At 38.3% G+C, this 14254-nt stretch overlaps 1 protein-coding gene across 1 annotated transcript in view; it reads right to left on the reverse strand.

Annotated features, from left to right (window-relative positions):
- HACD3 (3-hydroxyacyl-CoA dehydratase 3) overlaps positions 1–14254 on the reverse strand; it is a 32893-nt gene that overhangs the window by 4119 nt on the left and 14520 nt on the right. The window contains exons 5-10 of the mRNA XM_024735278.1: positions 13290–13341; positions 10355–10465; positions 4961–5088; positions 3166–3278; positions 1855–1961; positions 1157–1288 (exon numbers count right to left, since the gene is read on the reverse strand). Coding sequence (XP_024591046.1) covers positions 1157–1288; positions 1855–1961; positions 3166–3278; positions 4961–5088; positions 10355–10465; positions 13290–13341 — 643 coding nt within the window. The remainder of the gene's footprint in view (positions 1–1156; positions 1289–1854; positions 1962–3165; positions 3279–4960; positions 5089–10354; positions 10466–13289; positions 13342–14254) is intronic.

Below are 14254 nucleotides of genomic sequence, written 5' to 3' on the forward strand. Positions count from 1 at the left end.
TAAAAATTTTAAAAAAAAAAAAAATTTTTTAAAGGAAAAAAAAAAAAAAAAAAAGGCAGTGTGGCTTCTGCTTTCTTCCAGATCACTTGCTTTGGGGAGAAGCCATGTCATGAGCATCCACGTGGAAAAGTACTATGGCAGGAAACTGAAGCCTCCTGTCCACAGCTACATAAGCGAGCTTTCAGCAGATCCTCCAGCCCCAGTCAAGTGTGCAGAAACTGTAGCCCCAGCTGAGCTGACAGCTTGACGAAACCTCATGAGCGTCCCTGAGCCAGGGCCACCCAGCTAGCCTACTTCCTGACTCTCAGAATACATGCGAGATAATAAATGTTTTCTGTCTTAAGCTGCTAAGTTTTGGGGTAATTTGTTACACAGAAAAAGATAACCAGTATACTATCTGCTGTCACATCCTTCTGTTGCCAGGAGACCATAGAGCCATACTTCAAGGCCACCTCAAGACTTTTGTGAAATACAACAGGGAGAAATATATGTAAGTATATTAAAATGTGTTAGAACTTTATCTAAAGTAAACAATCCTCATAATTAGGAAGGCTTTTAAATCTCTCATATTTGCAATAATATAGGTTTACTTCTCTTTCCCTTCTTTTAGTGCTTAGTTTTTATGAGTTAAGGCAAAACTTTATGGTTTTATATTAAAATTAATAAATAAGCAACGCTTTACATGAGGAGTGGGGGGCTTTCCTATTGTTAGGTAGAAGCCTTCTGACGTCTCCTGGCTGCTCAGAGGCCTTTACTGCCTTCCCTCCTTGCTGCCAACTGTATCACCACCTCTGTAGTAATTCCTCTGGATAAGGGATCTGCTACTGAAATTAGCAGAAGTAAAATGAGCTTTTTATTCATTTTTTATTCAGTTTTAAAAGAGCTGCTTACATTGTTTTAAACATGAAGTATGGTGAAGTCCCAATGACCTAGAGCATTTCAAGAAGATAACTCACTCACTGGAGATGTGGGAAGAAATACTTCCACACATAGCATATTCTCCTACTGGGTCTATTTGGCAAAGTAATCGTTCTCTAACTTATTTCTACTCTTTTGAAAGTAAGAATACTAATAAGGATTTTTAAAACTCTGAATCATTTAACTCTACCTTCTAAGAAGTAACAGAAAAAAGGTCTATTATAGAGCCAATACTTACCTAAAAATAATATTATAAGATAAATCTGAAGAAAAAAGGAAAATCTAACTTTGATTTTCACTGGATATGGCAATGTGAAGCTGAATCTTCCTGTTTCATTGAATATTGGAATGGACTGAATCACTGAGACGGCTGAAAAGCAGAAACAAGAACATTTTAGAAGCAAATGAAATACAGTCACATCTACTGATAGAACCTTCTAACCCCTCAAAGTTTCTGGGTTTGTTGAAAATGCTTCTTCCTCCTCTCTTTGTACAATGGGCTCATGTCTCTTTTTTTTTCCCCCTAGCTTTCCTAGGAAATAAGCCTCCAAGCTGACAACAAGGGTAAATGAGGAACAGTCATCTGATAGCACTGGGCTTCCTATTCCATAAAATGAAGAGAAAAATCCCTGACTCACTCACTAGGTGTTTGTCGTAATAACATGAAGTCATCAATAAGAACTTGCTTTGGAAAATTTAAAGTACCATATAAATAGGAAGCATGCAGTGCATGACCACCCAGCTTCCAAACCTTAACAAAATGAGCTACTTCCTTGGAACAGTCTAGATACCAAGAGTCATGTGGAAGGAAGCCACTAGAAAGAAATTCTTGAAAAGTTCAACACCGATATTTCAGACTAAGGCTGGCAGAGGGAGGAAGAAAGATCTGGCCACCCCTTGGAATTGAGGTATAAAACCTAGAGTTCCCGAAAGCACCTTCTGCCAAACATCCCAGAGGATATAGGGGAATCCACATAGTGTAACGAAGCCATGTGAGCACCTTCCAATCCATGTCAATGCAGGAAAGCATGTAGAAGGGGTACCTATTGAAAATAAGGAATTAACATGTTAAAAGCCACTGAATGCAACCCTAGAACATCATTCAACAATAATTTCACAATTAGCCACACATGCCTGCTTCTTAGCAGAATTATAAACTCCCATCATGCTCCTCCTCCAATCTTCAAAGGATATGAATTCTCAATAACGGCAGACTAAGTTTAGGTCTCAAAGGAACCCTCTATGAAAAGGTTCAGTATATAGAACAGATGCTCAGAAGCATTTTGGCTTTATTCCTAGTTGATCTACATTCCAAGTAGGTAAAGATGACAGATACTTTGACAGACACTTTATCGCTGCATAAATGAACATTACCAAAATTAAAGTATACAAAAGACCTCTAATCTATAATCAGGAATACTCTATTTAAAAAGAGATAACATAAAAAAAAGTTGCTTCCTCCCAAACAGTAAAAGTTAATATTAAGTACCTATAATCTCTTTCACCTTTGTGTTAAGTAAATTAGAGGGTATACTGGGTGCCATGGGATACAGACTCCATTTAAACACAATCTAGGACTGCTGATGTCTTTTCTCCCTCTTAACTGTCAACTTTACCAAAATACCACCAAACCTAGAGCTGAGGAGTCAACTTGCAAAACCAACCCTCCACTTGACTGAAAAGGGAAGAAGTATGGAGTATGTATGGTCTGGTAAAGAAGAACACATCTACTTTAATTGGATCTTTTTTTCTTTTTATAGATATTTCTTCTATTGACAACTGAGAATGGAAGAATCAGATAAGAGGTCAATTCAAACTTCAGTAATCTTGTAGTAAAAGGTTCATTTCTATCATCCCTTCTCGAAGGCTAGTCTTTACTACTTCCATCCAACCTGGGATGCTCCTTCAGCCCCATGTTTCTTCAGCCCTTTCAAGAATTTTTCCATGTGAATGAGTGCTCTCTTTCCAACAAGACAGCAAGATCCTGAAGGGTAAGATCCTTTCATTTCTCTGGATCTCTCCCTCTGCTCTCCAGTGCCCAGGCTGGTATTATGATCCATTGACTGTTTAAAAAAAAAAAAAACTGCCTCATCTTTACAGAGCACACGGATGCAGGTAGAACTCTCCACACAAAGAACCTTAATCTCAAATCAAATGAGACTCTGGATAAGACAGCAACTCCCTCAAGAAGAGAGGTGCTCCAGAGTGGGAGAAGCACTCAAACACCATCCTGGCATTTCTACCCACCTCAAAATTTCAGCTGTGCTCCATATATAAAACACAAAGAAAACCACAGCTTTGTTTTGCATTTCTTCCATGGTGCCAAAGACGATAAACAAAATGAAGTTTCTTCCAAGAAGCTATTAAAAGGACCCAAAAGAGAGAAAGAAGTTTTAAAATATATTTTCAAAAAACAACATATAAATGTATTATCTGAAACGTAACCCCACTAAATTCAAGGTAAATAGAAAAAGACTGAGAAAACTTAGAACAAGTTAAAGTACCCAAGCCAGTATTTGTGGACGTGTGTGTGTGTGTGTGTGTGTATTACACACGTTCAAACACAGTTTAAAGAATACTGCCAAGTGAACATCTGCGTCTGCATAACACAAGTTAAGAAACAGAACGTTACCAGTGTGGCACACCCCCTCCCTCCCCGTAGTAAGTAACTACTATCTTTTGTGAGGTTTTTTTAATATTTATTTATTTTTGGCTGCTTTGGGTCTTAGTTGCAGCATGCGGGATCTTTCGTTGAGGCATGCAGCCTTCTCTCTAGTTGTGGCGCGCGGGCTTAGTTGCCCCACGGCATGTGGGATCTTAGTTCCCTGACCAGGGATCGAAACTGCGTCCCCTGTATTGGAAGGCAGATTCTTAACCACTGGACCACCAGGGAAGTCCCAGAAACTACTATCTTGTGTTAACCATTCCACTGCTTGTCTTTATAGTTTTACTACTTATGTATGTATTCCTCAACAGTATATTGTTTCATTTTGCTTGATTTTAAACTTTCTGAAAGCATACTCTATGTATTATACTCTGACTTGCTTCTTACTCAATGTGACATTCCCAAGATTCAACCATGTTGGCGCATGTGGTATTGCCCAACTCCAAAAGGCTTCACTCACATTGTATTCTACATGAATGGCATGCACTGGAGGCATGTGATGTGACGACACCGAACCTATTTTGCCCTAGAAATTCTACCCTGATGCTTATTTGTATCAGTCTTTGATATAAAAAAATATTAGTCCATATTAGTGGGTCACTCACTATCCACTTTTATTTTTTTGAACTAAACAAAACAACCTCTTTCCAAGGACAGAAAACCAAGAAATAACAAGGCTATTGTATTAACACCCTTTATCATGCAAGTGATACTGTCAGAACGCCAGAGCTGATATGCCAGAAAAGGGCTGAACTATAAAAACAGCATCCAGAAGAGACTAGCCAACAGTCACCTGATTCCCCGAGTCTGGGTTGGTGGTATCTAAGAATGTGTAACTGCATATAGTTAGGGAACAAGGCAAGGAAGCTGAAAGACTTTGATGTCCCGTTCCTGAGAGCAATCTTCCAAATATTAGGAAACAACCTAGATGTACTGGGGGTGGGGGGGAACTCCCCACATGAGTCAGAAGAGCCACCTTCATACATGGAAGAAAGTCCAGAGTGAAGAGAGTTCCCAGGTATTACACCACCTTCATTGACCTGAGGTGGTAGGAGACCAGGCACACCCCTATCTAAGAAGAGGTTAGGGTTTTCCACTCCTGCCTGAGAATCAAGCTTCCCTAGTTTTAAAGCTCTTTTTATAACTTTGTGATATCACGAAGATATTATAAACAATAAAATAGACCTGAAATGGCAAAAGTCTATTTTAAACAATATCCCTCAGGTTTCACATTTTCCAACCTGTTCAGATAAAACAATGCTATTCCTGTGCAAATAGGTATTTTTACTAACTGAGACTTCCCAGCAAAGTATGGATACCTACTAAATAAACATTGAAACCTTTCATTCCCCACCCTCGAGCTCAACTGTTCAATACCTGGAAAAGAGAAGGTATCACTGGTGACTTAGTGACTCCAATTGCTGCATTGATAGCTTCCACAACTGCCAGCATCTGGCAGAAATACATCATGTCAGCCACGGTGTGGAACGTGTCATAAAAGGACTCTATGGGACAAATACACGTTAAGGGTAAATCAACTGGCAAACTCCAACAGAAGTATTTTGCACACTAGATAACTCTTTACACGAAAGGAATTTTAGGAAAAGTATAATAAACATCCAGTCAGAGTCAAGTTCACTATTCACCCCTCCATGGGCCTGAATAGTAAATTCTACTGTTTACCAGAAAGTTAACACATAAACCCTGTATGCCCTTCTCAGTTTTAAAAGGCAAGAAAAGACACATACCTAGACTTCACTCAGTTATTATATGCTGAAAAATCTATATATCAAAGCACAATGATAATTCTTTTCAGATCCATTATCTCATTTATACATATATCAACTGCAACCTAGTCTTTTGAAGTCTCAAAAACTGTACAAATAAATGGGGTCTTCCCTGGTGGCACAGTGGATAAGAGTCCACCTACCAATGCAGGGGACATGGGTTCGTGTCCCGGTCCGGGAAGATCCCACATGCCGGGGAGCAGCTGGGCCCGTGAGCCATGGCCACTGAGCCTGCGCGTCCGGAGCCTGTGCTCCACAATGGGAGAGGCCACAACAGTGAGAGGCCCACGTACCACAAAAAAAAAAAAAAAAAGAAATGGTATAAACCTAAGAGTATGGAAAGTTTGAGTAAACCATAGTATATCTATTTCATGGAATATTATATAACAATTTAAATGATAGTTATTCCTTATATGAGGACAACAAATGTGGTATCAATTTGGAGTGCTCCATAATTTAATATCCTTCACTTTTCATACTGATCCTCACTTGACATCCTGCATTCGTACGTTCCTCTTTGCAGTGTTTCTCAGCCGGGGCACCACTGACATTTTGGGCAAGACAATTCTTTGTCCTGCACATTGTAGAAGGTTTAGGATTCTTGCCTCTCTGCCTATTAAAGTAGTGCCTCTAAGAAATGGCAGAGTTAGGCACCTTACCAACAAAGATGACACTGCAGGCACCTCAAAAGAATACAGTTTAAATATCAAATGAATAAAACAAGCCTCTTGCAAAAACTAAAAAACTCTCTAATATTCTCATGAAAATGATCCACTTTACAATCCTGCTACAAAGTCAAACGCAAAAAAATGAAGAATGGTATATAGTGTTATTGCATAATTTTGCTGGAAAAATTCCACCAATAAGTAAGTTCAAAATTTTACCAATTCTTTTCTTTGAGGAAGTAATGCAAAATTACAATTTAAATTTTTCTATATATAAGATAAAAAATTTATTCATAATTTTAAATGTCCCTTGTCAAGACAAAATCCCAATCAAATCTTTTTGTTGCCATTTACAATGAAATTCTGGTATCCTTTTTCAGGGGATTCACTTATTAATTTCTTGGACAAATTATCTTCAAAAAATGAGGTTCTCCATTACTTTGAACTAGAAAGTTGTGACTTAAGATTCGGCATACGGTAAATAAAAATAAGATCTTGTTGCTTTGCCTCTGATTTTATGGGAAATTCATCCTGTTTCAATTCAGGAATAGAAATCTGATTTCTAAAATGACTGTTATAAAGAATATTAATAACATTAACATGCTTATAATACTGTTTTAAAAACAAGATGCAAAATTGTACACACAGTATGACTATAATTTTTAACTGCAGGAGAAAAAAAACACTAAAAGGAAACATATGGAAATATTAACAGTGATGGACAATGGCTTATTCACCTCCCCTTCCATCCCACCACACCTCCTCTCTGGTTTTCTCCCATTTTCCAAACGTTCTTAAATCAGCCCAATTACTTTTATGATTTGAAAAAACTTTTTAAAAGTTCTAAAAGGCACTCATATGTTAACGGATATAGATTTAAATAGTGGTACTATAAAATAGTATACTCTTTCTGGGCAGTATAAATCAAAATCCTTAAAAGCAATCTGCCCCTAACACATTGTAAAGCAACTATACTCCAATAAAAATTCATTTTAAATAAATAAACAAGATAAAATAAAAATAATCTGCCCTTTAATCTCATAATTCCACTTTAGGAACTGTTCCTATGAAAGTTATATGGGTTTAGAAAGATATACAACAAGGTGCCAAGAATCTGTTGCTCTGATAGATGGGATTATGGTAGAGCTTTTGTTTTGTTTTATTTAAGTCTTTAATTATTAACACATTTTTATAATTAGAAAAATTTTTAAATTTATTTAATAAAAAAGTATTAATAGAGAGAGGCAACAGTTTCTACATAAGCCTAAGAGTTTGCTATTTCCTTAGCATGAGAAGTTTAGCACATACATGTTTACGTGAAAAAAACAAGTACATGTGTAGAATCTGCCATTCACCAACATCCTTTATTCAAAAAGAGATAATTGCAAAGGGCAAACTATGACCCTGGGTACCAGGCCCAGGTCCTTATTACACCTTTGAGGAATGATAAGAGAAGAATTACACCAGCAGCTCCATTCCAGTAGGTGGTTTAGGAAGGGGCTCAGAGCCAAAATAGAAATTACAAATCCAGGCAGCTTAAACACATGACCCAGATAACTTAGCAGCTTTTGGAGTGGATCACCTAATAGCTAGCAGGCTTGAACATTCAGAATCGATCCAACCATGTTAGGTTAAATAAATTATTTATGAATTTGAATGTACCTAGTCATTCCATGGGACTTGTGATAAATCCATACTAGTAAGAGCTACAGATCTGAGAACAACTGTCTGAGACTTCCTTTGTTTCTTTAAATAACTCATCTGTAGACCTCTGGTTACACATGACTATAAGATACTAGGCATTTGGGAAGTTTTTCACTAGCCTGCTACTGTGCTTTGCAGAATTCCAAGGTATTAAGAAGGCTGGAAAAACAACATGCACTTCTTTCACAAGATTCTGGAGCTAATTGCAATTCACCTTTACAAAACTCAGATGAGAGAATTTAGGACTGAAGAGTAAAATAGTCTACAGGATTTTTTTCTCTTTTTAAATAGTTTATATTTTCCATTATGCTCATATTTTTCCTCATATTTACTTTATAAAATAAGGAAAAATTTTTAAATGATCCTTTCAAACCATTTGAAAATGGTGCCTTTTCTTCCAATCATTTCACATTTATTGGTTCAGTTTTTTTTCTCCTTTTTATATTGGTGTGATCAAACTGGAAAAACAAATTTATGTTACCTGTTTAGCCCATCGTAAGTATTCTCCCGTATTATTACAACCTCTTTAAATACTTTATATTTGCTTTACAACATTCCACTGAGTGAACAATCTAAACCAATCCTTCATTGCTGGACATTTAGGTAGTTTGTAATTTGTCACTAATAATGCCATAATGTATATCTTTTTGAAAAAGCTTTTCTTGTAGTTTCAATTATTTCTTTAGAACGTATTTCCAGAAATGAAATAACCAAGTTCAAGGATATGAACAGTTAAGGTTCTCAATGCACCTTGCAAAACGATTTTCCCAAAGAGCTGTTGTACTTATGGACCCTCCCAGTAGCCACCGTTGTGTTTATTTTAGCATATGTTGTCTTGAATTAGGTGTCTTTTACGACTTTGCAAAATTGATACATAAAAAATAGTATTTTTCATTTCCTTCACCATTACTGAGTTAAACATTTTGCTGTGTGCTGAATTAGTTTTATTTCCTCTTATGAAGTGCCTGTACATGACTTTTATTTATCTATTGGGTGGAGTTTTCACATTTTAAAATCAATTTGTACAAGTTCTTTATATGTAAAACAAGCAACAACCCTTGCCGATATTTGTTGCAATTTTCCACCAACCCTGCCCATCCCCATTTTGCTCAACTCAATATGCTTTTAATCTTTAATGTTGTTTTGGCTGGATGTTTTTACATATATAGAAATTTAGGTATTTTATGTAGTCAAATACAATGACCTTTTTCTTCATGATTTCTTCTATCACTTTTAAGGTTAGAAAGTCCTAACCCTCCACATGTGATTTTATAAAAATTTACTTTATCTTCTATTATGACTTAACTTTTTGATGTATAGCTCCTAAATCCTTTGGGGGGATTTATTTTTGTATACAGTGTGAGAAGAGTCAAACAGATTATCTGCCTCCCAAACCTAACCAATTTTTAGAAACATTTCCCATCTAATAAAAAAAAATGATTGGAAAATACTTTCCTTTCCACTGATTCATGATTCCTTTATCATATCCATAATCTGGAGATATATATATAAAATGTAAGACCTATTTCTGAGCCACCTAATCTGCTCTATTAATTACTCTATTCTTATGCTAGTGCTATACTATTTTAATTACATTCTTTCATGTCAGGTAGAGAAAGTCCTCTCCGATTACTCTTTCTTCCCTCAAATTTTATTATCTATTTATTGTTCACAATAAAATTTCAGAATACTTTAGATCACATTCTCAAAAATGTTCTGTTGTCATTTACTTTGGCCAGAATTCTGTTAAACATATAAATTAATTTAGCAAGAACTAATATCTTTTTTTTAATATAAATTTTTATTTATTTGTTTTTGGCTGAGTTGAGTCTTCGTTACTGCGCGTGGGCTTTCTCTAGTTGCGGTGAGCGGCGGCTACTCTTTGTTGCAGTGCGTGGGCTTCTCATTGCAATGGCTTCTCTTGTTGCGGAGCACGGGCTCTAGGCACACAGGCTTCAGTAGTTGTGGCACGGGGGCTCAGTAGTTGCAGCTCACGGGCTCTAGAGAGCAGGCTCACTAGTTGTGGCGCATGGGCTTAGTTGCTCCGCCGCATGTGGGATCTTCCCAGACCAGGGCTCGAACCCATGTCCCCTGCCTCGGCAGGCGGATTCTTAACCACTGCGCCACCAGGGAAGCCCCAAGAACTAATACCTTTATGATAGTCTTTTCATTCAGTTTTACAATAGTCCATTTAGTTTATTTAGGCTCCAAAGGGGTGAGATCCCTTAAGGACTTGTATAACTTTGACACTGTGAGTATCACATCAATTTATTTAGTTATAAATGAACTATCAAGCCATGAATAAGAAAGGGATGTCAGCCCAAGATGTACCCCTGGCTAGCTGTGTGGATGTGGGCCACTTCTTTGACAATCTCCAAGCCTGTTTTCTCATCTGTTAAATGGACAGAACATCCAGTCTGCCTGTTTCACAAGGCCAAGGGAAGTGAAAGATGTGAGCATACAATGAAAGGCATGAAGTGCTACACAAATATGGTGGGGGGTTAGGGGGTGGGAGTGGTGGTATTGTTAATACCAAAGGCAGAGACTGTTACTTTTGGTGAATAGGGGGCCAAACTACTGAAAAAAGAAAACTAGCCTTGAAATTTTGCACTTGCCTTTTCCCAAGATAAGGAACCGCACAGTCATGTTGACAAATATCCAGGAGAATCCCAAGAACTGCACTAGATTATACATGAACAGGTATCCTTTCTTCAAGCTTGTAAGAGCTGAAAAGCAAAGCAAGGTGGTAAGCTGTTAAAAGCAGTAGTCACAGCAGGAGGTGGGTATGTGGTGCATACTTGGATGACTTCATCCCTCCTTACTACCTGGGTGCCCTAAGCTCCCCCAAAAATACCTGGCCCAGGTCTGCACCAACCTGGGCTCCTGGTCCCATAGAAAAACAGATAAGGAAAAATTATAAGGAACGTTGTAATCCAAGGTATGTGTTCAGCAGCCATTCCCCTTACAGCATTAAAGAGTAAGTATACAGACTTAACAAATCCAAGAGGGAAAAAGAAAAATTACTTCTGGCAAAGAATGACTGACTAGCTAAGGAGACATTAAAAGGAAATAAAGCTATACTCAGCCCTTGCTATTGTCATCTTAATATAATCTACAGTTTCTTCTTTTCTAGAATTTTTTTAGGTCATGCAGGTCAAACTAGCTCAAAGAGATAGAAACTGTAATAAAAAAATTCTGATATTTGTTCATATATCTATCGAAACAAGCATTAACTGAACACCTACAATATACAGGATACTGTGAGTAGCACTACTGAGATTCAAGGATGGTTAAGACATGATGCTGCCCTCAAAGAGTTTACAATCTAAAAACCATATTACAAGATTGAGAGTGACAGGTAATGTCTTGTGAAAATTTCAAGGTGAGAAAAATGACTTTAGGCTGGAGAAGCATGTATCAGGCAAGTCTGCATGGATGAGATGGTATCTGACCTGGGCTTTGAAAGATGGTAGAATGAGGATATAACCAAAGGAGGAAAATTACAAACCAAGAGGCAGGAAGGAGAATAAGGGACATTAATTTTGTCTGCAGCCTAAGGGTTTGTGAAGACAGAGCCAACTACAGAATTAAGGAAGGAGTAAGGAGCTTAGACAGAGTCACCGTTGAGTCAAAGGAGTAGGGCAAAGGAAAGGATAATTCTTGAGAAGAACTACAGAGTTTAGGTGTTGCTGCTACATATGTATTCCTACCCACATATTTTTGTAGCTACATATCAGTGTTGCTACAGAGATATTCTGCATAGACACTTGGTTGATGCTCAAATAATCACAATTAGTGTGGTCAATCAAAAATAGCCTTATCCTAGGGGCCTTCGCAGGTGGCACAGTGGTTGAGAGTCCGCCTGCCGATGAAGGGGACACGGGTTCGTGCCCCGGTCCAGGAGGATCCCACGTGCCGCAGAGCGGCTGGGCCCGTGAGCCATGGCTGTTGAGCCTGCGCATCCAGAGCCTGTGCTCCACAACGGGAGAAGCCACAACAGTGAGAGGTCTGCATACCGCCAAAAAAATAGCCTTATCCTAAGGAGCCAAAAAAGTCAGACTTGTAGAAACATTTAACTAATTAAATTTTTTTTCTTCAAAACTACAAAAATGTATTACACTTCTTCATATAAAGAACTTCTTTCATCAGGAAACTTTACGAATTTAGATAAAACTGTTAAAGCTTTTTCTAAGATCCTAAAAAATCCATATATAAGAATTTTTACATATTTCAGAAGTTTATCCCTCTAAAACACCAAAAAATTAACTCAGGGCTTCCCTGGTGGCGCAGTGGTTGAGAGTCCGCCTGCCAATGCAGGGGACGCGGGTTCATGCCCCGGTGCGGGAAGATCCTACATGCCGCGGAGCAGCTGGGCCCATGAGCCATGGCCGCTGAGCCTGCGCATCCGGAGCCTGTGCCCCGCAACGGGAGAGGCCACAGCAGTGAGAGGCCCGCGTACCGCAAAAAAAAAAAAAAAAAAAAAAAAAAAACTAACTCAGATCTCAAGGTGGCCTTTTTATGTTGTTATTCTTCACCTCCACTAATCCTCTCCCCTCCTCTGCTTTTCTAAAGCAGAAAATTCCTCTAAATTAGTGGTTATTCCATTTTTTTAAAAAGCAATAAAATGTCTTTTTCAAAAGAAACTTTATTCAGAACCCTAATACATAAAACACAAAAGCCAAGCTGCTCTGATTGAAGTAGACCTGCTTCCTTGGTCTATCCCTCCAAAGCATCTCTGGAAACCCCTGGGGTACCATGGAACATAGTTTGAAAACCACTGCTCTAAAACTTTCCCCTTTCCTACTTATGGCATGTCAAATAAGTGCCACTAAAACTGAAAAAGTTCAACTTAGGACATACGGGAACCCTTATTTTATTCTACTTTTCAGCATTAGTTTTGTATAGATCTGCATGGTCCTCCTACTAGAACAGAAGCTGTTTGAGCACAGGTGCTCTGATGGAGTCACTGTCTCCACATCTCAAGGGCCTAGTGCAATGCTTTCCATACGCCACAAATGTAAGATAGCTGCTGAATTTAATCTACGATACCCAGACGATAATACACTTACAGAGCTGCTTGCTTGGGCAGAAACAGAAATAGAACTGGATTTTTAAAAGGTTAATGAACAGCAGGACTATACAGAATACTTTCCATCTTTAAGGCTGACAACCACAGCCATTATGATCTCAGTTGGGACAAAAACACCAGGCTGGAAGAAGTGCAATCATGGACCTATGCAATAATCTCCACACCTCTGCAGGAATTGCTGCCACCTAGCACCCACCTATTAGGCCAGTCCAGGAGACTGAGTTTCTTCCATTCTGCTTTACTAACCTTGGTGTACTCAGATGATGTTAGGCCCCCAACAGAAGGAAAACCTTAAAAGTAAGACTTTTGATGGGGGTGCGCACAGCTTAAGCACTGGACATTAAGGATTTCTCATAAACTCCCCTACACAATGCGAGCACTCCTGTCACATCACACTCATCTATACCCCCATCTCTGTCACAAGTTAACTGGTAACTACCACAACAGCAGGGGCAACTTACTTTCAGGGGAGCCTTGGCTTTCAATTCTGAGTTTATTTAGGCGTTCTTCTTCCTAGAATTCAGACAGAAGTATTCCAAGAACACAAGTTAGACTACAGTATAGCACAGGGAACTACATTCAATATCCTGTGATAAACCATAATGGAAAGGAATATGAAAAAGAATATATATAACTGAGTCACTTTACTATATAGCAGTAATTAACACAACATTGTATTTCAACTATACTTCAATAAAAAATAAATTAAAAAAAAAAGAACACAAGTTAGAATTCCCAGATGCTTGCAGAAGTCCACATGCTGGATAAGTGATCTGGCTCCCTCAAAGCCACCTCCTTGCGTCCTTGGGGAAAATGTCCTAACTCATGGTGCCAAAAAGCCTGACTCCTGACTGGGTAGCACTGGTATCACAGAATGCCCATCCAATGCTCACAGAATTAAACCAATCAGCTGGCTTCCAAACTACAAAGTGGGCAGCCTTAAAATCCTGGAGCTGGAAAAGACATCCAGAAAATTTGTTATGGCTGGAGAAACAAAATAGAAATTTAAGGTGGGAAATAGATTGCTATTTTAAGACCTCTATAATATAATTTTCCAGAAGCTAAAATTACGTCTCCAACATCAGTGTGAACTTATACTAGGTTAATATAGATATAGATAGATATATATGGACATATTTATAGATAAGTGTATATGCATGGGCTAGTATACACACATAGATTTCCTTGTTCTATCAGCTGAGAGGGCCTAAAAGCAATGACACCCCAGAGGCAATGAGCGCACCTAGCACCCAGATCTTGGTTTCCACTACCATTCTCCAATAAAAAAGAACAGAGCAGGGAATATACGAGATAAACCTGGCGCAGCTTATAGTGCCAGAAATTAAGGATTCATTTCTTTAGGAAAAAAAAAAAAAAAAGGCCCATGATGATGGAGCTGTGTCAAAGGGACACAAGAGCCAACTGC

The sequence above is a fragment of the Neophocaena asiaeorientalis genome, unplaced genomic scaffold, assembly GCF_003031525.2.
Source record: "Neophocaena asiaeorientalis asiaeorientalis breed wild unplaced genomic scaffold, Neophocaena_asiaeorientalis_V1.1 scaffold264, whole genome shotgun sequence".
In the NCBI taxonomy this organism is placed as follows: Eukaryota; Metazoa; Chordata; class Mammalia; order Artiodactyla; family Phocoenidae; genus Neophocaena; species Neophocaena asiaeorientalis.